Below are 26,562 nucleotides of genomic sequence, written 5' to 3'. Positions count from 1 at the left end.
TAAAGACACAGAATATAACAAGTTTTATTTTAGCAAGCATTCATACATATTAGCTCTACACAAATAAAGGGTTATTGCGAGTCCTGCTACATCTGGCCTCCAGGAGCTCAGTATGACAGACTGAATGGCCGCTCCAATTTGCCCTCTTGGATCAGCTTTTCTTTTCGGTCCTGTATACAGAAGGCAAGAGTTTTTCAGTCAACAGTGCAAATGAAACCACCACCAAAGCAAGAAACAAGAACAGCGCAGAACACAGCAGGCAGTTACATGAGAACTACAACTAGGTATTAAGCCACAAAACATCTGGTTGCTTCTGGACATTTATTGCTGCTGGTTCGTGGGCAACCCTCTTCCAGCAAGATGAACTGGTCAGCATTACAAAGAATGAACTTTGTCATTTATTCTTTGTTGTTTTGGGCCAGGGCTGCCCAAGTCCGGTTCTTGAGATCTACTGGCAGGCCAGGTTTTCTGGATATCCGCAATGAATATGCATGAGAGAGATTTGCAAACCAAGAAGGCAGTGCAGGCAAATCTCTCTCATGCATGTTCATTGTGGATATCCAAAAAAACCTGGCCTGCCAGTAGATCTTGAGGACCAGACTTGGGCAGCCCTGTTTTGGGCTATTTGCAGGGGCTTAGCTACCATTGAGTAAGTTCAGCAAAGAGCCCAAGGCCACCATCTACTACACTTACAAGTATTCCCATGCATAGGCACTTAGCTCCCTACTCTTTTCCCCTCTAGCAATGGCATCAAGTCTTATAATCCGGCCCCCTGGGTCTTCCAAATTTATGGCAAATTATCAGTAGTGGAAGTGCTACAGACAGGCCTCCTCTTTGCCATGTTCCACCCCCTCTGATGCAACTTCCCTCTGGACAGAATGCAGCATAAGGAAGGCTGGAAGAGACCTGTTTATAGCACTTCCACTACCATCAACTGGCCATAAGTTTGGAGGACATGTGGGGGAAGGGAGAGATGTCAAATCTGCAGTGGGAGATGGCATTTAACATGGTACCCCAGGCTATATTTATGGGGATGGGGGCACAAAAGGAGGGGCTTTACAAAATAAAACACTAATTTCAGCTACAGTGGCAAAATAACGTTCAGAATTTAGGAAGATGGTTGGGCTGAGAACTTTTCAGCACCCCCTTGTAACAGATCAGATCTATCCTATCCTACTAGACAGCACCGAGATGGGTTCAATTTTCTGGGAAACTGCATAAAGCATTTTTCACATTATTCCCTCTGCATGGATCATTATAACAGTGACTCAAAATCTGTTAGCAGTAACAAGTTGCACCTATTCACCTCCAACCCCCCCTCCAAAAAAGGGGTGGGAGAATTAAATTAGATGAATACACACATGTGCATAAAAGCCCTTGAACTCATCCATGAATAGCAACAGCCTCTGAGAAGCTAACAAAAATCTACTGCGGTGAGACCCTGAATTCAAATCCTAGCTGAAGGACACAGCCTTCTGCTTATCTGTAGCGTTACAGTAAGCTAGAAACCAGCTCAGCTAATTAATACTCCAAGGAGCAGGGCGTAAGACAAGCAAAATGGCTCCTGCAGCATCAAAAAAATTTCAAATGAGCTCCAATATACTTGGCTCTGGTACTCAAGGGGGATGCATTAGTCTGAAGTGTTGATTTTCAATACTAAACAAGAAGAATATTAAAAGTCTATGCAATGGCGGTACTTAGCCTGAAAGCAGTAATATGACTTTATTCATTAGAACTATAGCCCCAAGGTTAGCAGAGCTATTAGATGTTAAATACACTGTGTTGTAAGCAGGGCTGTGGAGTCGGAGTCAGAAACAATTTTGGATGGAGTCAGTCAATAAAAATGTACCAATTCCAGCTTCCAACCCCTTTCTTTATTTTCTTAGCAACCGCTTGGAATTTCAACATGAAATTTTACAGATTTGTTGTTACTATTTAAAGATTAGATTCTTACTTGGATAATAATCTTTCTGTTAATCTACTATGGATTCTGTACATATGGTGTTCAATCCCAACCTGCAACTTTCAGAAGTGACACTCGCAGCTTTCAGCACCTCCCACGCTGCAGTGGAGTATAGTGCCCCCTTCAGTTTTGTCCCAAAGCAATCAATCACCACTGGAATAAACACAAAGAAGGGGTACAGGGATCTTCTCCACCAACATCATACAGTAGAACGGGTACAAGTGGATCAATTTTTCACTCAGTCAAAAATTACAAAGACTAGGGGACGCTCGAAGTTAAGGGGAAATGCTCAATGAAATTACATGAGGAATTATTTTTTCATTCAGAGAATAGTTAAGCTCTGGAACGCATTGCCAGAGGTTGTAGTAAGAGCGGATAGCATAGCTAGTTTTAAGAAGGGTTTGGACAATTTTCTGGAGGAAAAGTCCATAGTCTGTTATTGAGAAAGACATGGGTCAAGCCACTGCTTGCCCTGGATCAGTAGCATGGAATGTTGCTACTCTTTGGGAATTGGCCAGGTACTAGTGACCTGGCTTGGCCACCGTGAGAATGGGCTACTGGGCTTGATGGACCATTGGTCTGACCCAGTAAAGTTATTCTTATGTTCTGCAACATATAAGAGAACAAAGGATTAGTAATAAACATGAAAATATTCAAGAAACATAGCAGCAGTAACAACCAACCTGCTGTGTGCAACAAGCACTAACATTAAAGGAGCCAGAGGCAAAAGAATTTCAAGCCTGGAAATGAGAAATATCAGAGGCAGACAGAAGGTGGGCCATATAGAATTCATAGTAGATTAACAGAAAGGATTATCCAGGTAAGAATCTAATCTTTCATTCTGTTACATCTATTCCAGATTCTGTACATATGGTGACATACCACAGCAATGGCAACGTCTAGGGTAGGAGAGAAGTGCCTGCCCACAAAATAGAGGCATCGTAGACGGCGTCCACTCAAACCACCAAATCCACTCTGTAAAACTTCATTAAAGTATGAAGAGACGACCAAGTAACCGCCCTACAAAATTTCAACTGGAGAGACTGCCCAAGACTCAGCCCATGAAGCTGCAACACTCCTAGTTGACGGCACCATGAGAAACCGGTGGCAGTTTTCCAGAGGCGATGTATGTCAACGAAGTGACCATGCAAATCCATCTGGTAACAGAAGCCTTGGATGCTGGCTTACCACACCTGGACTGACTAATACAAATAGATGGTCAGAAAGAAAAAATTATTAGTCCTTTCTCAGTAGTTAAGTAAGACTTTGCACATCCAGTTTCTGTAATATCTTATCCTGGTTATCCAACCCTGTGGGCTGAAAAGCAGGCAAACAACCTCCTGATTGATGTGGAAATCAGAAACAACTTTCAGAAGGAAAGAAGGAACAGCACAGAGGGTTACTCCTGCCTCCATAATCCTGAGAAAGGGATCTCTACAGGAGAGCTTGCAGCTCTGAAATACATCTTGCCGAGATGATCACCACTAGGAACACTTCCTTAAAATCGTAAGGTCCAAAAGGGATACATCTGAGCGGCTCAAAAGGGGCTTTAGTAAGCCCTTCAAAACAATGTTAAAGTTCCATGTGGGGAAAGGATGACGCAGTGGTGGCCACAAACAGAGCGCACTTCGAGAAATCTAGTCACATCCAGATAAGCTGTAATCAAAGCTGAACCACTTTGTGCCTTGAAACATAAGAGGCCTGCCACTGTCAGGCCTTTCTCAAGACCAGCTTACAGAAAGGCTAGGACCATCAGAATAGGAGCCCGTAACAGTTCCACCTGGTCCCTGTCATACCAATGTTGTAAAGTCTTTCAAGCCTTGGCATAGGCTGCCATAGTAGAGGGCTTTATCGCCCAAAAGAGAGTAGCAATGACGATGTCAGAGTAGCCTCTTTGAATCAGGGCCCTGTGCTCAACAGCCATGTCTTAAGACCAATGCCTGGGGATTCTCCATGGAACTGGCTCCTGACTGAGAACACTGCAATGAAGAGGGAACTTGAGGCCCTTGTCCCACTGAAGACAGGCAAGATCCACATACCATGGATGGTGAAGCTAGTCTGGGGCCATTAAAATCATGAGATCTGGATGAATCGCGATCCTACGGATAACTCTGCTCACCTTGGGCCAAGATGGAAAGACATAAATGAGATCCTGGCTTGGCCAGGACTGAACACATCTAATCCTAAGCTTCCTGGCTTAGCTCTTTGAAGTGGTGACTTTTAGTTCTTAGCAGAAGCCTTCATGTCCATTGCTAGTCTGCCCCAACAATGCACAATGAGCTGGAAAGCCTTTTGAGAGAGGAACCATTCTCCAGGACTTGTCAACTGAGTAGTCTGATTGAACATTTTCTATTCTGACCATGTGTGCAGACAGCTTGAAGGTGCACCTCTGCCCACTGAAGAGCATCTGTGCTTCCAGATGCAATGGAGCACTCCTGGTGCTTCCCTTTTGCCAGTTTACATATGCTACTGCTAGTGTGTTGTCAGAAAAACAGTCCTATTGCTTTACATGGAGCCCAACTCCTGAAGGTAGTGTCAGGCCATGGTGGTCAGAAGTGCCAATAGGTTCAAGATTTGTTTCTGAAGCTTCCGTTTGCATGGCTTGGGAAGAAAAACGCGGCCCTATGCCATGTTGAACTAAATGCCCAGATATTCCAGTATCTGAGTTGGTTCTATCTGGCTCTTTTTGAAGATGACACTCCAGCCCAGCCTTTTCAGGACAGCCACCATCCGCTGCACTGCCTGCTCACACTCCAGCTTAGACAGAGCTGATGAGCTAATCATCTAGATAGGGGTGTATTTAGACCCCCATTTTTCGGAGATGAGCAGCCACTACCACCATTACTTTGGAGAAAGTGTGGTGGAGCCATCACCAATCCGAAGGGAAGGGCTGCAAATAGGAAATGCTGCTGGAGAACATGAAATCTCAAATATTTCCTGTGTCCCAGGAAGATGGGAATATGAAGAAAGACCTCTGTTAAATCCAGACACACCAGGAATTCTCCTGGAGCCACTGCTGCAATGACCAATCGGGCTGTTTCCATGTAGAAACATGGAATCTTCAGAAATGTACTGACTGCCTTGAGATCCAGGGTGGGTCTCCAGTCCTCTGTGCATTTCTTGGGCACTATGAAGTATATAAGTAGTATCTGCCTGAGCCCAATTCTATGGTGTGAGTGTAGAGACACTGAAGCGTGGTTTGGACCCTTGCCTCTTTTTCCAGACTCCCAGCTGGAGAATCTAAAAACTAATCCAGAGGACGACGAAAGAATTCTATCTTGTGCCCCTCTCGTATGATGTCTAGCACCCATTAGTCCAAGGAGATTAGTTTCCATTCCCTCTGAAACGCCAACAACTGCCCCTCAATGTGAGGCAGCACAGTTCCAAGCCTGGCATTATTGGGACTTTTTGGCGGAAGGGTTGATGTGAGATCCAGAGCTGTGCTAGCATCTGAGATCACTATAGTGGTCTGTACCCTTGGAACGATCTCTGGGTGGAGGAGCTCAAATTATTTTTGTGGGACCGGCAGGAGGGACACAAATGACTTCAACTCCCCTAGGGGACGACGACAGCGAGGTCTGGCGTCCAACTGTGACTTAGGACGGCAGTCTGCTACATTGGCCATGAGTTCATCAAGGCCCTTGCCAAAAGCAACTGCTCTTTGAAGGGCAGTCTGCTTAGGGGTGCTTTAGAAGTGGTTACTGGCTCACTGTCTGATCCAGAGCATCCTGCGAACAGAGACTACATAAGCCGAGATTTTGCCCAGAACCCTAATGAGGTCCACCACATAATCCACCCCTTCCAGCACCAGATGGGAGGAAGGTGTCCTCCTCCACCAAGGGTACCCGTTGCAGTCTCACGTGACAGGCCCGTACCACAAACGAGGCTTTCGCTGCTGCCTTGATGCCTAAAGATAGCACTTCAAACTGCTTCTTTAATACTATATCCACCATGCGATCCTGCAAATCCATTAGCATCTCTTTCGTTAGGGAGGGCTGTGTGCTTGGTGACTTGAGCCACTGCAGAGTCCACCTTCGGCCGATTAATAGTTGCTGAAACTCTAGGGCCACGGGATAAAGCCTGGACATAACTATCGCCACCTTTAAAGAGCCTTCAGGAGTCTCCTACTGCTCTATGACCAGATTAGTGATGTCCAAATGTGTTGGAAAAAAGGAGGTCAGAGAATTGGGATGGCTCATAACTGTATTTCAAGTTTCAAATTCCTTGACCTCATCCGCAATAAAATGATCGACCAAGACTGACAAACAGACAGCATATAGAGGGGTCATCAGCCAGGGCCACAAAGGCATCCTGATTGATGGAACCAAAAATGGAATCTGAGTCATCCAAGATGGAGGCAGTGCTTTGAGATAAAAGAGGCACGGGGTTTTGAGGCAGATAGAGGTTTCAGAAAAAAAGATAGTTTAAAATCCAAGATGGCTGTCGCCAAAAAAATAATGCCCCAAACAGCCCGTGGAGACCTTTAAAAAAAATAAATGCTGAAATAGGGGTTTTAGAGGTGGGGGTGCCACTGACCCCTGACCCCAGAAACCTTCAAAAATAAGGTTTTTAGACACCTCCCCCCCAATATTTCCATAGGGAATAATGGGGCTGTACTTACAGCTCTGTGAAAGTGCCTGCCTGTTAGCTTTCCTTGCAACTGGAAAAGTTGGAAAAGACTTTTCAGAAACTTCCAAAGATGACTCCAAACCAGGAAATATTTGGGCTACCAGTCAGACCAACCCTGTACAAGACCTCCTCCCCCACAGAACCTGAATGCGCAACCAGGGAGGTAGAAGGGGTGGCTTCCCGATACCCTGAGGGTTCTTACTCAGGGCACCCATTGCTTGCGCTCCAGTCACTGAAAAATTCAGAAGATGAGCTGGCTCCTAGGGGAACAGATCACGTGCCCTGAACATAACATAACATAAACTCGACTTATAGACGGCATAACCAATCTACGCGATTTACAAAAGATTAACTTATATCACAAATAGAACAAAGAAGAAAATTAATTACCCAAAAATCTAGAAAATAAATAAGTCTTCAAATGTCTTCTGAACTCCAAGTATGACATAGATACAAAGAATAGTTGCCTAAAATCTTTATCCCAAAGAGCAGCCTGATATGACAATGTACATTCCATAGGTTCTCCAAAGGTTTGCCCTGTGAGCTTCAGTCCAGCTGTGAGGAACCTGTGTCCTTTCTCAGGTTGAGAAACCCCAAATATGGGGTCTCAGGACATTAAAGTCAGAAAAAACAAACTACTAAGGAAAACTAAGTACAGCAGATCAGAAAACACTGCTGCAGTTCACTTGCAAAAGGAAAAACTGAAGGGGGCACTAGACTCCACTGGCAATATCAGAGGTGCCAAAAGCTGTTAGTGACATATTGCAAAACCTGGTTCATAGAAATGGATTAAGCACCTAACATACAGACTCCTGAGTAGATGTTACAGAATATCTGTTTTATTTTTTATATTGTGCATGTATTTTTGTACTCTGCTCAGAATTATATAAAACATGCATTAGTGCATGTTTGTAACTCTAGATGTTAGGAAGATAGTGTGCCAGTTAGGGAAAGCGAATGGGGACTTGTATACTGCTTTTTGTGGCTTTGGCATTTCAAAGCGGTGGGCACTGGAGGGTTAAGTGACTTGCCCAAGGTCACAAGGAGCAGCACCAGGATTTGATCTCACAACCTCTGGGGGCAGAGGAAGCAACTCAACCAGTGAGCCACAGCCCTTTATAGTAAGTTGGAAGAGGTCAAAAGTCTGATTAGTCTCTTTTCTTTTTCCATCATTTTTGGCTCCTTGCACAGCAGGCCGATTAGAAGGGATCTGCTGTCTACCAGGAGCCAAGATATCTTCGTAAGGGATCTGACTCAGGGACTTTGTGGCAAAATTACATTATTTGCCGATGATGCCAAACTTTGCAACGTTGTGGGCAGGGCAACGGAACCTGGCAGCGCGACCAGTCCCAACACTATGGAGCAGGACCTACTTCGGCTGGAACAATGGTCCAGTACTTGGCAACTAAACTTTAATGCCAAAAAATGTAAAGTAATGCATCTTGGAAGCAGTAATTCATGCAGAACATACACCTTAAACGGTGAAAACTTGACAAGAACTACTGCAGAAAGGGTCTTAGGAGTACTCATCCGGGACGATATGAAAGCTGCAAATCAAGTGGAGAAAGCTTCATCAAAAGCTAGACAAATGCAGGGTTGCATTAGAAGGACCTTTATCAGCCGTACTGCCATTGTACAGATCCATGGTAAGACCTCACCTGAAGTACTGTGTCCAGTTCTGGAGGCCACATTATCGGAAAGATGTGAAGAGACTGGAGTCGATCCAGAGAATGGCCACTAGGATGGTCTCGGGACTTAGGGATCTCCCTTATGAGGAACGTCTGACCAGACTGCGCCTATATTCTCTTGAGGAGCGCAGAGAAAGGGGGGACATGATAGAAACAAAGTGGAGGAGGCAATGTTTTTTCTTAAGGGTCCCACGGCAACAAGAAGGCATCCTCTAAAACTTAAAGGGGGAAGATTTCATGGGGACACCAGGAAATACTTCTTCACCGAAAGGGTGATTGATCGATGGAATGGTCTTCCACGCCAGGTGGTCGAGGCCAGTAACGTGCTCGACTTCAAGAGACGTTGGGACAAACAAGTAGAGTTGCTACAGAGTCATGCTTAAAAAACGGACTCATGGGAGAGGCAAATTTGCTGAGGGAGGGTTCTTGAGTGGGCAGACTTGTTGGGCCACCGGCCCTTTTCTGCCATCATACTCTATGTTTCTATGAAAATTTGTCATTCACAGGTGGCTACTCTCAAGCAAGTCATACAAACTCTAAACCACATGCTTGATAGCAGTCTAAAACCAGCATCTTCCATTAGCAGCTTCAAACATTTGCCGTTTTATTTTCTTAGTAGAATTGTTTGGGGTTTTTTTTTATAGGACAAGAGATTCAAATTACAGTACACTCAATTTGATTTTGAACCAAAAGCACACTTCTGTAATAGATGACCCTTTTACTAAAAAACCCCCCCAAACAACTGAGTAAAGTGCCTGCAGTCTACAGGTTCCATCTTCCCCTAGTCCCAGTCTCTATTCCATGCAACAGGCCCCCCCAAAGTATAAGATTTTTCTCATCTGAAATCTTACCCTATCAGATTTGAGGACATAGTACAAGATAAAAAGAGGTGCAACTCCCCACACAAAACCAAGGAAGGAGGTCTTGGGTGTAGGTCTAAAATTTGGGTAGACATTTAATGTTCTTGCATAGGACCAACGAGTCAAGGCAGGATCTTCCTAAAATACATAAGCACATTAAAACACAAGCCATTATATTAAGGAAAGTGAAGATAACATGGCAAAACTGAAAAATATGAGCCACACAGACTGGGTCTCTGAACCAAGTAGTACGTCTTTCAGCATATGAAACCCCATAAATTTCACTTAGTATTCACAGTTATACTGTTTTAATAGTTCTCAATTCTGTGTTCTTAATACAATGCAATTTAATCTTCTAAAATAGTGTGGGTGCCACATCAATACATCTGGAGAGCTAGAAATAGAGGCCTAGATACATTAAAGCCCCGATTCTGCAAAGTGTGCCCCGATTTTACGCAGCTGTAGGTGTCCTACAGCTGTCTTAACAGCCAATCAAAATGCACGTTTTTAAAAATAATGCTCCCTGGGCAGGCCGCCTATATTGAAGGCTCGCCTATATAGGGAGGCCCACAAGACCGCCTAAGCTTGCCTAAGGGTCTTAGGCGAACATATGCGGCCCTATGCATCTCCCTAGTAGAGGAAGAGACGCTTACAAAGTAGGCCATCAAAATGCTGGTCTACATTGTATGTAGATGCCGCTATACTTATCGCGGCGATAAGTATAGCGGCCACCTGTCCCCCCACCTCGATCGCCGGCAGGAGGGTGCCCAACCCCTCCTGCCAGAACGCTGCCCACCCAACACCCCCGATCGCCAGCAGGAGGGTGCCCAACCCCTCCTGCTGGAACGCCACTCACCCGACGCCTAAGGCCTGATTGGTCCAGGCTCGTAGAGCCTGGGCCAATCAGGCCTTAGGCTTAGCGGGGATGGGCCGGGAAGGGGCGGGCCCGCCTCATTTCAGCAAGGCGGGTCTGCCGGCTGGACAGCACCAAGACCCGTCCAGCCGGCTAACAATTAAGAGGTTAGTTTTGGGGGAGGGTTGGGGAGGTCATCGAGGAGTGTTAGCGCAACGGAGGCATTAGTGCGGGGGGGTCTGGGGGGGAGGCGTCCTCCGGCAGGAGGGGTTGGGCACCTTCCTGCCGACAATCGGAGGTGTCGGGAGGGCGGCGTTCCAGCAGGAGGGGTTGGGCACACTCCCGCCGGTGATCGGGGGTGTTGGGTGGGCAGCGCCTACTCTAACCCGATTCTGTAACCGGCGTCTGTAACATAGACACCGGTTACAGAATCGGGGTTAGTGTAGGCCCGATTCTGTATAGGTTGCCCCTCTCTGGCGTCCTATACAGAATCCGGGCCTAAATGCTTCAATCTTCTACCAATAGTCGTTAAACCAGTTTGACAAAGTTTAGCGACTGAATAGAAACATAGAAAAAGACGGCAGAAAAGGGCCATAGCCCACCAAGTCTGCCCATTCCAAATACCTGCCCCCCTGATTTTACTCCCTTAGGGATCTCATGTGAATATCCCATTTTTTCTTAAAATCTGTCACGCTGTTGGCCTCAATCACCTGCAGTGGGAGTTTGTTCCAATGATCCACTACTCTTTCAGTGAAGAAGTATTTTCTGTAGTCGCTATGGAACTTCCCTCCCCTGATTTTCAGCGGATCCCCCCTGGTGGTCGAGGGTCCCTTGAGGTAGAAGATATCTTCTTCCGACTCGATACGGCCCGTGATATACTTAAACGTCTCAATCATGTCTCCCCTCTCTCTTCGTTCCTCAAGTGAGTACAGCCGTAGTTTATTCAGTCTTTCCTCATACGTGAGATCCTTGAGCCCCAAGACCATCCTGCGTCATATTATCAGGCAATGTGTTTTTACCTACTATGTTGCAAAGTTTGGCGTCGTCGGCGAACAGTGATACCCTTCCTCTAAGTCCTTGGGTCATATCTTTTATGAATAAGTTGAATAGAATCGGGCCCAAGACCGACCCCTGTGGTACTCCACTGATCACGCCTGACGTTTTGGATGGGGTACCGTTTTCCACCACCCTCTGAAGTCTACCACTCAGCCAATCCTCAACCCATGTAGTTAAGAGTGTCCCCTAATCCTATCGACTTCAGCTTGTTCAATAACCTTCGGTGTGGGACGCTATCAAAAGCTTTACTGAAGTCTAAATATACTACATCCAGTGACTCTCCGGCATCTAGTTGTCTAGTAACCCAGTCAAAAAAGCTGATTAGGTTAGATTGGCAGGATCTGCCCTGGGTGAATCCATGCTGATGGGGATCACGTAGGTTTTTTTCGTCTAGGATTGTGTCAATATTTCTTTTGATCAGTGTTTCCATGAGCTTGCACACTATAGACGTGAGACTCACCGGTCTGTAATTTGCCGTCTCTGTCTTGCAGCCCTTTTTGTGGAGTGGGATAACGTTGGTGGTTTTCCAGTCCAAGGGGACTCTTCCTGTGCATAGGGAAAGATTGAAAAGAATAGATAGTGGTTCTGCCAGGACTTCTCGCAATTCCCTGAGCACTCTGGGATGTAGGTTGTCTGGTCCCATGGCTTTGTTTACTTTGAGTCTTGATAGTTCGTAGTAGACGCTACTGGGCGTGAACTCGAAGTCTTGGAACGGTGGGTCCTTCTGGCTGTCTCCCATCTGAAGCTGTGGACCAGCTCCCAGCGCTTCACAGGTGAAGACCGAGCAGAAGTATTTGTTTAGTAATTCTGCCTTGGCAGAATCTGATTCTACAAGGTTACCGTCCGATTTCTTCAGGCGTTCTATCCCATCCTTGTTTCTTTTCCTGTGACTAATATAGCTGAAGAAGGATTTATCCCCTTTCTTAATGTTCCGTGCTAGATCTTCTTCCATTCTGAGTTTGGCCTCCCTGACTGCTATTTTGACAGCTTTTGACCTGTCCAGATAGTCTTTTTCCGCCTCTTGTTTTCCTAAATGTTTGTAGGTGATAAATGCTTCTTTTTTCTTTTTAACGAGGTCCGAAATTTCTGCACTGAACCATTGGGGTCTTTTGTTCCTCCTGCGCTTACTTACTGTTCTTATATGGCGGCTTGTTGCTTCGTGTAGGATGGACTTCAGAGTCAACCACATATCCTCCACATTGTTAGGTTGTGCTTGTTTGACAAAAATTCCCATGCGGTCGAAGTCTGTGCCTCTAAAGTTGAGAACCCTCGTTGCTGTGTTTGACCTTGAGAAACCTTTCTTGAGGTTAAGCCATACCATATTATGGTCGCTGGAGGCCAATGTATCTCCAACTGAGACATCCGTGACGCTGTCTCCGTTGGTGAGTACCAGGTCTAGTATTGTCTGGTCCCTGGTGGGCTCCAGTACCATTTGTTTGAGTCGTGCACCCTTTATGGAGTTCAAAATTCTTTTGCTGCCACACGTAGTCGCGGAGAGTGTGTTCCAATCTGCATCGGGCATATTGAAGTCCCCTAACAGCACTGTGTCTCCCCGTAGAGTGATGTTCTCTATGTCTTCGATTAGTTCTATGTCTTTGTCTTCCTGTTGTCTTGGAGGTCTGTATATCACCCCAAGGTATAAGCATTTTTCATTTCCTCTGGCCAGATTTACCCAGAGGGATTCCCCAGTGTATCTAATATCTGTAATTTTGGTAGTTTTGATGTTATCCTTAGTGTATAGTGCTACCCCTCCCCCTAACTTGTCCTCTCTGTCGCGACATAGTAGGTTGTAGCCTGGTATAACCATATCCCACCCATTGGAGTCCGTGAACCAGGTTTCTGATATTGCTACCACGTCTAGGTCAGCGTTTATTATCTCAGTCTCTAATTCTAGAATTTTATTGCCTAAGCTGTGTGCATTGACGTACATAGCCTTCCATATCTGTGAAGAGATTCCCTTTTGGGTTAGAGTGACTCCTAAATTATTATTGATAATTCCCTTTAAATTATCGTGGATAGCATGGGTACTTACCTTAGACTTATAAGTGTGGGTGTGACTCGCCTCCTCAGGGTGGTTTCTTACTGCTCTGGGATATAAGTATGTACCCTCCCCCAACATACCTAGTTTAAAGCCCTGCGGAGTAGGTGAATCTGCCAGTCCGATGTACAAAACGGCTCACCGTGTGGTTTTCTGTGCATTCATACATTTTCCCGATTCTGCAAATGGCCTCATTACTATTAGAATGAACTCATTAATATTAAAACGAGCCATCTGATTGATAACCTAATTATTTGCAAACGTATGCATTAAATTTTGTGACTGGTAATACGGACCCTAAAAAACAGGTCTGCCATATTTTTTCTATTGGCACAGATGTGCTGTGTGCGTAACACACACACCACACAATCGCTCCCCCTACTTCCCCTCCCCCCTCCAATGACCCCCAAGAACAAAAATACAGGTAAGAGGGATGCCCACTCCCTCCTGCTGCCGTGAACTGCCTCCCCATCCACACTCCTGATAGATGAGAAGAATCGGCATGAGGGATGCCAACTCCCTCCTGCCACCGGATGCATTCCTGTCCCGAAGAACCGACTCCCCTAATACTATGACCCCCCTTTCCCTCCCCTTTCCCATTCCCCATACTTTGAAAATAATTGGCAGGAGGGATGCCCACTCCCTCTTGCCTCAGCACCCCCCCAGCTCCCCCAAACCACCCCATACCTCTGTGAGGAAGACAGCAGAAGGAATGCCCAGTCCCTCCTGCCCAAAGGTATGCCCCGTTGCCAGTGCATCCTGTGATGCACGGGGAGGTGTCTAAGACCCTGATTGGGGGAGGGGCCTTAGACATCTGAGCCAATAAGTGCCTTAGGCTCCTCCCACTATATCTCAGGATGCACTTGAAAGGAAGCCTAAGGTCTTGGTTGGCTCAGACGTCCCCTAGGAGAGGTCATAGCATCTGAGCCAATTGAGCATCTGAGCCAATTGAGAATGCCGATTTTCTTCAGTGATGATCTGATGTTGAAGTACTTCAATGTCTGGATATTGTTCTCCTTGATCTTGACCGATGCCGATGGGGAGTGCATGCTCTGGTCCTCAAGTCCCATATAAGTTGCTGCTCGGGCTGGGCTGGTACCAATTGTCATCACAGGGGCTTGAGTTGCTTGTATTGGCAGTATGTTAGTCAAATCCCCTTCTGATAGCAAGGATGCCGACACCGAGCAAGATGTCAAAGTCTGTACCATCCTCGATGCCGGAGATGTTTTATGTATTAAGTTTCAAGTTTATTAAAAGTTTGTTGTACACGCAATATCAAATACTTCAATGCATATGACAATTTAAAATTAGGAGACAAAAATAAAACAATTTATACAAATAAACATACAATGTATGTACACAAGTAATTAGCGATACAAAAGGGAAGAGGGGTGAACTACAATCTTTGAAGAAAGTAAGAGTAAATTTAGGGAAAAAACAACATCAGAAGGGTGATGAAAAATGTTTTAAAAATATGGCTAAGCCTAAAAAAGAGGATAGGGGAGATTGTGACCTACCTATACATTAGATCTGGTTAATATTAGGTAATTGAGCCTGGGATTAATGATAGATGAATTATCCTATCTACGACTCAAATGCGTCTTTGTACAGGTGGCATTTTAATAAGCTTTTAAATTTTTCTAATGAGGTTTCTCCATGTAGATAGATTGGTAAGTTGTTCCAAAGCTGGGGTGCTATGACTGAAAAAGTTGTAGATCTTCTGGTACCTATTATTTTTAGGTAAGAGATAGTCAGCAATGCTGTTCCGTTGATCTAAGTGTCCTGGCTGGAGAATATGGTATCAAAAAACGATCCAGAAATATTGGTGCATTGGTTTCTTGGATTTTGAAGGTTATCAGTGCAATTTTATATATTATTCTGTGCAAAATTGGTAACCAGTATGCTTTTTGTAGAAGAGGTGTGACATGATCATATTTTTTTGAGTTAGTAATAATTTTTAATGCTGTATTTTGTATGATTTGTAGCCTTCTTATTTCTTTCTGGGCTATGCCATGATACAATGTGTTACAGTAATCTTGCCTAGAATCTAGCCTAGAAATGACCAAAGAATGAATGAGAATGTTAAGAGCTTCTGGTTTTAAAACTTTGGATAAAGATCTAATAAGACGTAACTTATAGAAACAGTTTTTAAATACTGAACTAATCTGATCATGAAAAGAAAGTTCTTGGTCTAGTAAGACAGTGTTTTTCAACCGCTGTTCCGCGGCACACTAGTGTGCCGCGAGATGTTGCCTGGTGTGCCGCAGGGCCGCCATCAGGGCAGTACTACCAGTCCTGCATTCAGGGGCCCGGAGCTGACAGGGGGCCCGAGGCAGGGGCGCCAGTAGCTCGCCAAGGCAAAGTGAGTCGATCACCCAGGACTCACTTTGTCTTGGCGATCTAATCTATCGAGCCGATAAGTCTTCTTCTCCCTGACGTCAATTCTGCAGTCGGAGAGGAAGTTCGGGCCAGCCAATCGCTGCCTGGCTGGGCGGAACTTCCTCTCCGATTGCAGAATTGACGTCAGGGAGAGCATGCGTCGGCGTCGGCTTTGGCTTTGGGGCCTGTTATCCATTGGTGGGTCCTGTTCCCCGATGGCAGCGGCAGTGGCAGTGGCTTGGGGAACGGCAGGGAGAAAGAAAGAAAGGGGGCAGGCAGAGAAACAGAAGGAAAGAAGAGAAACAGAAAAAAAGAAAGAAAGGTCAGGGAGAGAGGAAGAAAAAGTTGGGGGAAGGAATGAGGTGTGGAGGAGAGAAAGCATACAGGCTGATAGAAGGGAAGAAAGATTGGATGCACAGTCAGAAGAAGAAAGTGCAACCAGAAATCACCAGACAAGGTAGGAAAAATGATTTTATTTTAAATTTAGCAAAGTGGAGGCAGATTTACCACAGTTTTCAAAGGAATTTGCCCAAATAACTTAATAGTTAACTGGGTAAATTCCCAGAGATGAAAACTTCCCTTCACTTACTATGCACAGTTCTGAATTTATATCTGCTGTCTATATTTTACAATATGGTCACCTTTTACTAAACCGCAATAGTGGTTTATAGCGCAGGGAGCCTATGAGCGTCAAGAGCAGCGCTGGGCATTCAGCGCAGCTCCCTGCGCTAAAAACTGCTATTGTGGTTTAATAAAAAGGATGGAGGGTATATTTGTCTATTTTTGTATGCGATAAAAACCAAATACAGAGAGAGACTGAGAGCTGTTGACGAAGAGCTACGTGTGTGTCTTTCTTCGATTCCAGCCAGAATATCAGCTTTGTGTTCAGCCAAACAGGCCCAGGTTTCGCACTGAATAAAGTATTTTATAATTTTTCACTATTCTGTTTACTTAATATTTCATAATAAAGTAATTATAAAATACTTTCTTTGTGTTTATTTGATTCCTATTCAAGAGAATTACTTTATATATAGTCAATATAGGCACAGAGTTAAATTTTTTAACATTTTCTAATGGTGGTGTGCCTCGTGATTTTTTTCATGAAACAAGTGTGCCTTTGCCCAAAAAAGGTTGAAAAACACTGTAGTAAGACTCCTAATATTTTCGTCGTCGTTACTTTTTGTAGTGAGAAATTATCTAAGAGTATTTGTGATGAAATTTAAGATCCTTTTTCCGTGGAAAAAACATTATTAAAGATTTGGTTGCGTTCAGGGCCAACATGTTATTTTTAAGCCATTGATTTATTTGTTTTAACTTATTATTTATATTTATTACCTCACTGGAGTCAGCTATATTTAATGGGTCAAAAGCTTGATGTCATCTGCATAGGCAAAAGAGGAGAATCCAATGGACTGACTTAGAGTGAGTAATGGCGACAAAAAAATATTAAATAAAAGAGGGGACAAGATTGAGTCTTGAGGTATCCCATAAGAATTTGTATAGTTGTTTGATGATGAATTGTTGAAAATAACTTTGGCTGACCTATCTTGAAAATATGATTTAAACTAGTTTAGCACTTGGTCAGAAATGCCAATGGCGGACAGTCTCTTGATGAGTAAATGATGGTCAATAGTACCAAATGCTGCAGACAGATCAAGTGAGATCAGGAAGACAGATTTATGGTGATCCAGGTGGTATTGGATATTTGTTATAAGACGTATCATAGTGTTCTGTTGAATGATTAGACCTAAAGCCTGTCTGATTAGGATGTAATGTATGTGTTTTTTCTACAAAGTTGCTTATATGATTGAAAACAACCTTTTTTATTAGTTTAGCAATAAAGGGAAGATTGGCAATGGGTCGGTAATTTGATTCAATTGCAATTGAGTCTTTGGGATTTTTTATTATTGGAAGGATGATTGCTTCTTTCCATTCTTTCGGTATAAATCCTGTGGTTAAACTATTTTCAATCATTGTCTCAATAAAGGGGCCAAAGATGGAAAAGAAACATTTTATGAAAAGAGGAGAGATTGAGTTAGAGCCTGTGCCTTTAATGTTAATACTTTGCAAGAGTCGTTTAAGGTTCTCAAAGGTTGGTATGTTAAAATTGGCACATTTGGAAATAGGTATAATTTGTATTGGTTCCGTGTCTACATTAAAATTGATTTTTGAACCGATGCAATCTCTAATTTTATTAATTTTGTTTACAAAATAATCGGCAAGATTTTGTGTAATAGGTTTATTTTCTAGATCAGGATCTTCTATTCTTTTTGGAGCTGTAAGATTTTTTAAAATAGCAAAAAGGGCAGAGGAATTTTTAGCACTTTAAATTTTATTGGAATAATATGTTGTTTTTGCTAAATTTATTTTAGTTTTATAATATTGCAATTGTTCTTTATATTTACTTAGGTTATCTCTTGATTTAGTTCGTCTCCATTTCCGTTCTAAAGCCCTAAGTTGTTTTTTGATAAATGTAAGTTTGTCTATGAACCAAGGGTTTCTTATTTTCTTTTGACTAATAGTTTTAGTACATAAAGGGGCTAATTTTTCTAGTAGTTGTTCTGTTGCGCTGAACCAAGCTTTAATTTGTTCATTTATTGGTAAAAGACAAAAGTCTTCAATTTTTAAATTAAAAGATGCAATAATTGAAGAAAGTTCAATTTTATTGTAATCTCGATAGATGATTGTTTTTGGATGATAGCTATTCTTAACAGATTTAGAAAAATAGCTTAAGGTAATTAGAAAATGATCTGACCATGTAACAGAGGTGATTTTGCGATTTGAAAAGGCGTCTTTAAGAGATGTAGAGGTAAGGCTCATGTCTAATGTGTGAACAGCGGAATGAATCAAATCTTTAATCAAAGTGGTGAGGTATAAATTTGAAATTAATTTTAAGAATTCCACTGTAAAAGGATTGCATATGTCATCTAAGTGCATGTTAAAATCACTTTGGCATCGGAAGCTTCAGACATTTTTAGTGCAGTTGATGTTCCTGATGTCAGTGCTCCTGAAGCCATTGGAAAAAGTCTGTTGAATTGGAGCTGTCTAGCCTTCAGAGATAAGAACATAAGCAGTGCCTCCGCCGGGTCAGACCATAGGTCCATCCTGCCCGGCAGTCCGCTCCCGCGGCGGCCCAAACAGGTCACGACCTGTCAATCACCAGAAGGGGCTCCCTTGCCACCTTGGTTTCTCATTGAAGTCCTATCTTCCCATCGAAGTCCTAACCCTCCGGTCTTGCACATGCACGACCTGGTTGGGTTTCTATACTTATTACCTGGTTAGCTTTCTATACTTGTATTACATCCCAGCTCCTCCCTCAGTATCCCACGATCCCTTTATCCCTCAGGAATCCGTCCAATCCCTGTTTGAATCCCTGTACCGTACTCTGCCTGATCACTTCCTCCGGTAGCACATTCCAAGTGTCCATGACCCTTTGGGTGAAAAAAACTTCCTTGCATTTGTTTTGAGCTTATCTCCCTTCAGTTTCTCCGAATGCCCCCTCGGACTTGTTGTCCCCTTCAGTCTGAAGAATCTGTCCCTATCCACCCTCTCTATGCCCCTCATGATCTTGAAGGTCTCTATCATATCACCCCTGAGCCTCCTTTTTTCCAGAGAGAAGAGCCCCAGCCTATCCAACCTCTCGGCATATGGGCAGTGTTCCAGCCCTTTTACCAGTTTCGTTGCTCTCCTTTGGACTCTCTCAAGTACCGCCATGTCCTTCTTGAGGTGCGGCGACCAATACTGAACGCAGTATTCCAGATGTGGACGCACCATCGCTCGATACAATGGCATGATGACTTCCCGCGTCCTGGTTGTTATGCCCCTCTTTATGATGCTCAGCATCCTGTTGGCTTTTTTCGAGGCTGCTGCGCACTGTGCAGATGGCTTCAGTGATGCATCCACCAGCACACCCAAGTCTCTCTCAAGTCTGCTGTCTCCCAACAATGCCCCCCCCCAATTTGTAGTTGAACAACGGGTTCTTTTTCCCTATATGCATGACCTTGCATTTTTCCACGTTAAAGCGCATTTGCCATTTGTTTGCCCAGTCTTCCAGCTTGTCCAGGTCCCTTTGCAGGTCCTCACACTCCTCCCTGGACCTAACTCTGCCGCACAGTTTGGTATCGTCTGCAAATTTTATAACCTCGCACTTTGCCTCCTTTTCCAGGTCATTGATAAATATGTTGAAGAGTAACAGCCCCAGCACCGATCCCTGTGGCACACCGCTTGTGACTCCCCGCCAGTCAGAATATTGGCCCTTCACTCCGACCCTCTGCAGTCTACCTGACAACCAGTGCTTGATCCATCTGTGCACATCCTCTCCCACCCCGTGGTTCCACAGCTTCCTAAGCAGCCTTTCATGTGGCACCTTGTCGAAAGCCTTTTGAAAATCGAGGTAAATGATGTCTATGGGTTCCCCATTGTCCACCCGACTGCTTATTCCCTCAAAGAAGTACAGAAGGTTCGTTAGGCACGACCTTCCCTTACAGAATCCGTGCTGGCTTGTTCTCAGTAGGCCATTCCTCTCGATGTGCTCGCAAATGCCGTCCTTGATCATAGCTTCCACCATCTTCCCTATAATTGAAGTCAGGCTCACCAGCCTGTAGTTCCCGGGGTCATCCCTCGATCCCTTCTTGAAGATAGGTGTGACATTCACCAATTTCCAGTCCTTCAAGGATAGGTTGCAAACATGCTGGATTGTGCCCGCTATTTCTTGTCTTAGTTCCTTCAGAACCCTTGGGTGGATCCCGTCCGGGCCCGGTGATTTACCGCATTTTAACCTGTCTATCTGTTTGAGAACATCCTCCTTACTTACCTCTATGTGCTCCAATTTTTCGGCCTGTTCCCCACTCATGAGCTCCTCTGAGTCCGGTATATTAGATGTGTCTTCGCTCGTGAAAACCGACGAGAAGAACGTGTTCAACCTCTCAGCTACCTCTTTATCCTCCTTAATCACTCCCTTCCTATCCCCATCGTCCAACGGCCCCACCTCCTCTCTCGCTGGTCGCTTCCCCTTTACGTAACTGAAGAATGCCTTGAAATTTTTCGCCTCCCTGGCCAGCCCCTCTTCATATTCCCCTTTCGCTTTACTAACCTCTCGGTGGCATTCCTTTTGGCATTTCCTGTGCGCCTGGTGATTTTCCTCCGTTGGGTCCTTTTTCCATCTCCGGAAGGATACTTTTTTGTCATTTATTGCCCTCTTTACTTCAGTTGACATCCAAACCGGGTCCTTTGATCGCTTGTTCTTGCAGCCTTTCCTGAAACTGGGGACGTACATTCTTTGTGCTTCCTGCAGGGTGTCCCTGAATAGGGTCCAGGCGCTTCCCACAGTCTCCATCCTAAAGATGTTTCTGAGCTTCCTCCCCACCATTTCCCTCATAGCAACATAGTTCCCTTTCTTGAAGTTGAGCGCAGTTGTTGCGGTCCTCCTTACTATGGGTGTCCCCCTTTCTAATGTGAATCTGATCGCGTTGTGGTCACTGTTGCCTAGTGGTCCTCCCACTTCTACCTCTCTTGCAGGCCCCCCTAATCCGTTTAGGATGAGGTCAAGAGTAGCACCCCCTCGCGTCGGTTCTTTGACTAGTTGCTGCATGAAGCAGTCCCTCACAGCTTCTACAAATCCTGTTTCCCTAGTGCAGTTGGAGTGACCCGTACTCCAGTCTATTCCCGGGTAGTTGAAGTCCCCCATCACTATTACACTTCCAGTCCTGCATTCCTGTCTCAGTTCCGCTTCCAAGTTGTGTCCGACTCCTTCTGGCGTACCAGGTGGGCGATAGTACAGCCCCAGTTTTATGCCTGCACCCTTGTTTCCCGGCAATTTGACCCATAGCGATTCCAGCCCCTCTGCCTTCGTTGCCATATCCATCCCGACCGAGTGGATAGAGTCCTTTATATATAGTGCTATGCCTCCCCCCTTCTTGTGGGTCTTGTCCCTCCTGTAGAGCTTGTACCCCGGCAGCGCCACATCCCATTGATTTTCCTCTGTCCACCAGGTTTCTGCAATTCCAATTATATCTAGGTCCTCCCCCTTGGCCACGACTTCTAGTTCACCCATCTTGGCCATGAGGCTTCTTGCATTTGCGTATAAGCACCGCAGGTCCCGTCGTTTTTCCTCCACCTCTGCATTTACCTGGGCCGCCTGCCCTTGGATTTCGGGCAGTTCTCCCATTCCCTGTGCTTCTGCTTTGCCCTCAGCCTTTACCCTCTTAGCTTTCAGCTTCCCCACATTCCCGCCACCCCACTTCCCCGCTTTTCCTCTTTTTAGAAGTTTAAAGCAGTGCTAACAAGAAAGTGGATTGTGAGCAGGACCAAGCCACTGAAAACACCAATTGTGTGGATCTGTGATTAATATGGTCCTGCTGCACAGAGTGTACCGCTTAAAACCACTGTACGGCTTTGCTATGGAAGGAACACTGCCGATGCAATATTGAAGGACTCAGTGGTCCTCGGAGGTTGAGTAGATCGGTCAGTAAACACGATTCAATACTCCCAGCCTGAAAACAGGCTTACTAAGGGCAGAAGGCCCAAAAATGAAAATTGGGAGAAATAAAATTTTATAAAAGGGAAGAATGAAATAATCCCCGTTTCACTCCCTCGCTGCGTGGGGGGTTAAATTCCAATTTCTCAGAAATCAGCAGGGTGTTAGCAATACAAAACATTCAGCATGGCCGGGTGTGTGGGGCAGCGGTATTCCCATATGACAGCCTAGAAGGACGTCGGTGGCTGGCGTTCATTTGCAAAAACGCAGAAGGCTTGTGTCTCTGCGGGAACAGATAAGTCCCAGTATTTACTGATTACTTGGCGGTGGTGATTTAAACTGTGCCTGTTCAAATGCAAATCCTGGTGCAAGTTGCCTATGACATTCATCTAAATATAATTGCTTAAAGGTTCTTTGAAATGCTATCATATTTAATCAAGTCATTAGACTTAGCTTGACATCAGTGCCCCTTTGGCAGAGCTTTTTTCAGAGTGAGTGGAGTTTTTTTTCCTTAAAAACCCATGAAGCTTAACTGAGGTTTTTTTCTCCTCCCATTTCATTTTGGTTTTTTCAATATATTTTTGAATGACTGGCATCTGATAGGAGCATTTGTTGTAAATCATTTTAGAAGCAGGCTTCTTTTCTAAATTATAGTGATTATTGTGCTTCTTCCAACTATTATATTGTAATTGAAATCACCCATTATAATACTGTTATCAAATTCTCCAGCTTTCCTAATCTCTGAAAACATTTCTTTATCTGTCTGCTCATTTTGTCCCAGGGGACAGTATATAACCCTACCTTTATATTCCTTCCCTTCACGCATGGAATTTCTATCCATATGGATTCCAACTGCTATCTATATCATGCAGAATGTTTATTTGATTTGATTCAATTCCCTCTAACATACAGCACAACCCCCCCTCCATTTTGATCTACTCTATCTTTGTGATATAATTTGTACCCAGGTAATTGTGTCCCATTGATTGTCCTCCTTCCACCAGGTCTCTGAGATGCCTATTATATCTAGGGCTATAGAGTTGGAGTTGAGAAGTCAATTTTGGGTACCTGGAGTTGGAGTTGTGGGTACCAGAAACTGAGGCGTAGGAGTTGAAGGATTTACCTACCGACTCCACAGCCCTTCAGTGCTATATACTCTAACTCTCCTATTTTTTTAGACTTCTGGCATTTGTATACAGATGCTTCCAATTGTGTTTTTTTCTAACTACAGACTGCTGAGAAGACAGGGAAAATTTGGGTCGCTCACTCTGACTTCCATAAATGTCAAACACTCCAAAAATCATGCTTCTCAACAGCAAAAAAAGTAGAATGGATGTCAAAAACTTTTCAGTGACATGGAGGAATGCGATCCCATGCTGGAGGTTAGTCTAAAATTCAAGCGTCTGACAAGCTCTGCGTTTGTCCCTTACATTGAGACACTCAGGGACTTAAAGCCATGCAGGCAAGGTTGGCACAGTTTTTTCAGTCCATGACTCATAAGACTTGTGCGCCAGAGGATGATGCGACAGAAGTCGACCTACCAGTGTCAACATCTCCATCTTCTACATACAGGTACTCGTCGACTTACGACCTATTCAAGTTACGACTGTTTGACTTTACGACGCGTTTACTACAGTTTCCCCCGACAGCTGTTAGTAGCCCCAGTCTCCCCCACACTCCCAAGTCTCGCTACACAGCAGTAATAATATAAAGAGGAGGCGGCGCCACAATGAATATTCATCACAAAGGGATTGTGCTGTGCTTGACTTAGAAAGTAAGAAAATGTTGATAAAATATTACTTTAAGATGATTACAATATCTTTACCCAGTCTAATACAGTATTCTTACTTTAGTCTAACATAGGCCGACTTACGTCCCCGATCAACTTACGACCTGTCAGTCAGAACCAATTACGGTCGTAAGTTGGCGAGTATCTGTACTATCATTCTGGAGCTGCATGCCTGTTCCTCTCCAATGGTTGATCTGAAAGAAGTTCACCTTGAGTGATACAATATACTGTACATCTGTTTTTCTGTAAAGCTGGTTTTTGTCAAGCAACATTTTCATAATGGTAGTGTACCATCTCTTTATATAAGTCCGTTTCCCAGTCTGTGCTCTAGCATCAATACAATACTGCTGAACTGTTTGGTCTTACCTAAGGGCTCCTTTTAGAAAGCCCAATAGTGTGTCCTAGTGTGGACAATACACCAAAGCCCATTCAGTTCCTATGGGCTTTGGCAAATTTGTCACAGGAGAATTGCTACCATGGCTTTATAAAAAGGTGCAACCAGAGACTCATGAAATCACCAGACAAAAAGGTAGGAAAAATGATTTTATTTTCAATTTAGTGATCAAAATGTGTCCATTTTGAGAATTTATATCTGCTGTCTATATTCTGCACTATGGCCCCTTTTTACTAAAGTACAATTTTATAAGGCAGTAAATATCTATTATACTAAGGTAAATAATATAGATCAAAAATAACAAAAGACCTTAGATATACATATACTAAAACTTTTTCGGCAGCACTCATGGAACAGGCATACTAAAGGGGAAATACCTTGATAAAGCCCCCTGGGCGAAACATAGCCTATGTTGGTGAAGAACCCCTGCTATGCTTCTCTAATAAAGAGATGAGTATTTTTTCAAAACTTTATTTATATAGAAAAAACTATGAAAAATTATGACCGATGAAGATTTTTGTGCTTGTAATCTGTGAATGAAAATTTCTCACAGTTAGCACCGCTGAGGTCTTAAACGGGACAAAGTATATGTATATCTAAGGTCTTTTGTTATTTTTGCCCTTTTTACTAAACCACAATAGCAGCTTTTAGCCTAGGGAGCCTATGAGCATCGAGAGCAGCGCAGGGCATTCAGCACATCTCCCTGCGCTAAAAATCGCTATTGCGGTTTAGTAAAAAGGGAGGGGGTATATTTGTCTATTTCTGTATAGTTGTTCCTGAGGTGACATTGCATAAAGTCATCTGCCTTTACTTCTTTGAAAACCCGCGGAATATAAATGATAATTAACATTTTCTCTGTATACAGTGTACTTTGTGTTTTTTAAAATTTTACTGTTGGTAGATCATTTTGACTTGGTCATTTTAAAAGTAGCTCGCAAGCCCAAAAAGTGTGGGCACTCCCTGCTGTAGAGCCATTTCTTGTATGACTGGATGAACTATATTTATCTTTTTTTTGTTGTTGTTTAAATTCATGCAGAAATAAATGGCTAGATTGAACCTAATGACTTCATTAACGCCTTTCCCTTTTTTAAACCTCTATACCATTTGAAAGAGGGCAAATATCTAATTATTCCCTTTTAGAATTGGATACTGGAACAAGTGTCAAACCTTAAAAAAGGAAGTCATATTGAGCATAGGAAAATAATAATAATTAACTAATAAAAATAGTACACATTTAGGGCTCCTTTTACTAAGTTGCGATAGTGGTTTTAGCGTGTGCTTAGCGTGCGCAGAATTGCCACGTGCGTTAGATGCTAACGCCAGCATTGAGCTGGCGTTAGTTTTCCCGCGTAGCGTGGGGGTTTGCGCGTGAGCTAAAAATGCTAGCGCATCTTAGTAAAAGAGGGGATTAATTTTTCCCCACCACCAAATTTCCCCATCCCGTCCCACCCGGCTACTTTTTCATGCCACCCGGCTGGAAAACATTTCTAGGGAGTACACTGCTTACTATGGTTGTGCAATAAGGAGTATACAGTACATTAATTTTCTATGCAATCATTTTAAGAATGTTACTTCTATAAGTAGAACTGCAAATAAAAAATATATATATATATATACACACACCGGTATATTTACAAGATTCTAAATGTTGTACTATAGTTTTTGTCAATGGTGTCCCATGAAGCAACCTAGTCCTATTTTTCTTATAGGATCCATCATTCAGTTTTCAAGGTTTTGAGACACAAAATGGACTGATGGAACTTAACCTCTATTTTCCCCCCACACGCAACGGTTCGTTTATTTGCATTTTCAGGAGCTACCGCGAATAACGAGAACTGTCTTAAGAACTGCCTTTACTTTTCGAGAAAGTTTTAAATAAAATTGCCTCCAATTCAAAGACCCCCATCTGATCTCACCCCACATCCTTTGGGGCTACGTATGGGCAGAGAAGTCCTGGTTTGTGACTTCTCTCTCTCTCTCCAAGAGGGATTCTGATTGCGCAGAAGAGTTACTACAAATACCAGAGAGCATCGGAAACGTTCAGATCAAGATTATCAGCTCAGAGAGGAAGCATTCTCCTTCCTCTCCCGTAGGAGGTCAGCCTGACCCCAAAAGCCCGAGCAAGAAACACTCACTATCAGCGCCCGCCGGTTCGGGTCGTTCAGCTGCAGCTGGTACTGCCGTTTGAGCTGGGCTCGCAGGGCCAGTCTCTCCTCCTCTGCCAGTCGCTGCTCCGGTGTGAGGTGATAGTATTCCGCAGGATCGAGCGTCTTCGGACGGCTGGCTAAAGGAGCCTCCTTGTAGTCCGCCATCTTGACGATTAGCTGACGGCGCGCATGCGCCTCATTAAAACTACCGGAACTTTATTGAACGCTGTCAGAGTGGCTGTGCTTATTCGCGGCTCCCGCCTGAGGGCAGCAGAGAGCGGAGAATTGCGT

At 44.1% G+C, this 26,562-nt stretch overlaps 1 protein-coding gene across 1 annotated transcript; it reads right to left on the bottom strand.

The window, feature by feature from the left end:
- NDUFB4 (NADH:ubiquinone oxidoreductase subunit B4) lies at nt 1-26,473 on the bottom strand. The gene is made up of 3 exons (XM_033940454.1): nt 26,260-26,473; nt 9,132-9,278; nt 1-170 (listed from the first exon to the last, which is right to left on the bottom strand). The coding sequence occupies exons 1-3, from the start codon at nt 26,434-26,436 to the stop codon at nt 108-110; spliced, it is 387 nt and encodes a 128-aa protein (XP_033796345.1). The 5' UTR covers nt 26,437-26,473; the 3' UTR covers nt 1-107.
- Nucleotides 26,474-26,562: the final 89 nt, after the last annotated feature.

This window comes from Geotrypetes seraphini, chromosome 4 (genome assembly GCF_902459505.1).
Source record: "Geotrypetes seraphini chromosome 4, aGeoSer1.1, whole genome shotgun sequence".
Lineage (NCBI taxonomy): Eukaryota > Metazoa > Chordata > Amphibia > Gymnophiona > Dermophiidae > Geotrypetes > Geotrypetes seraphini.
Note: the sequence above shows the minus strand (reverse complement) of the source record. Positions and strands in the feature narration are given on the sequence as shown.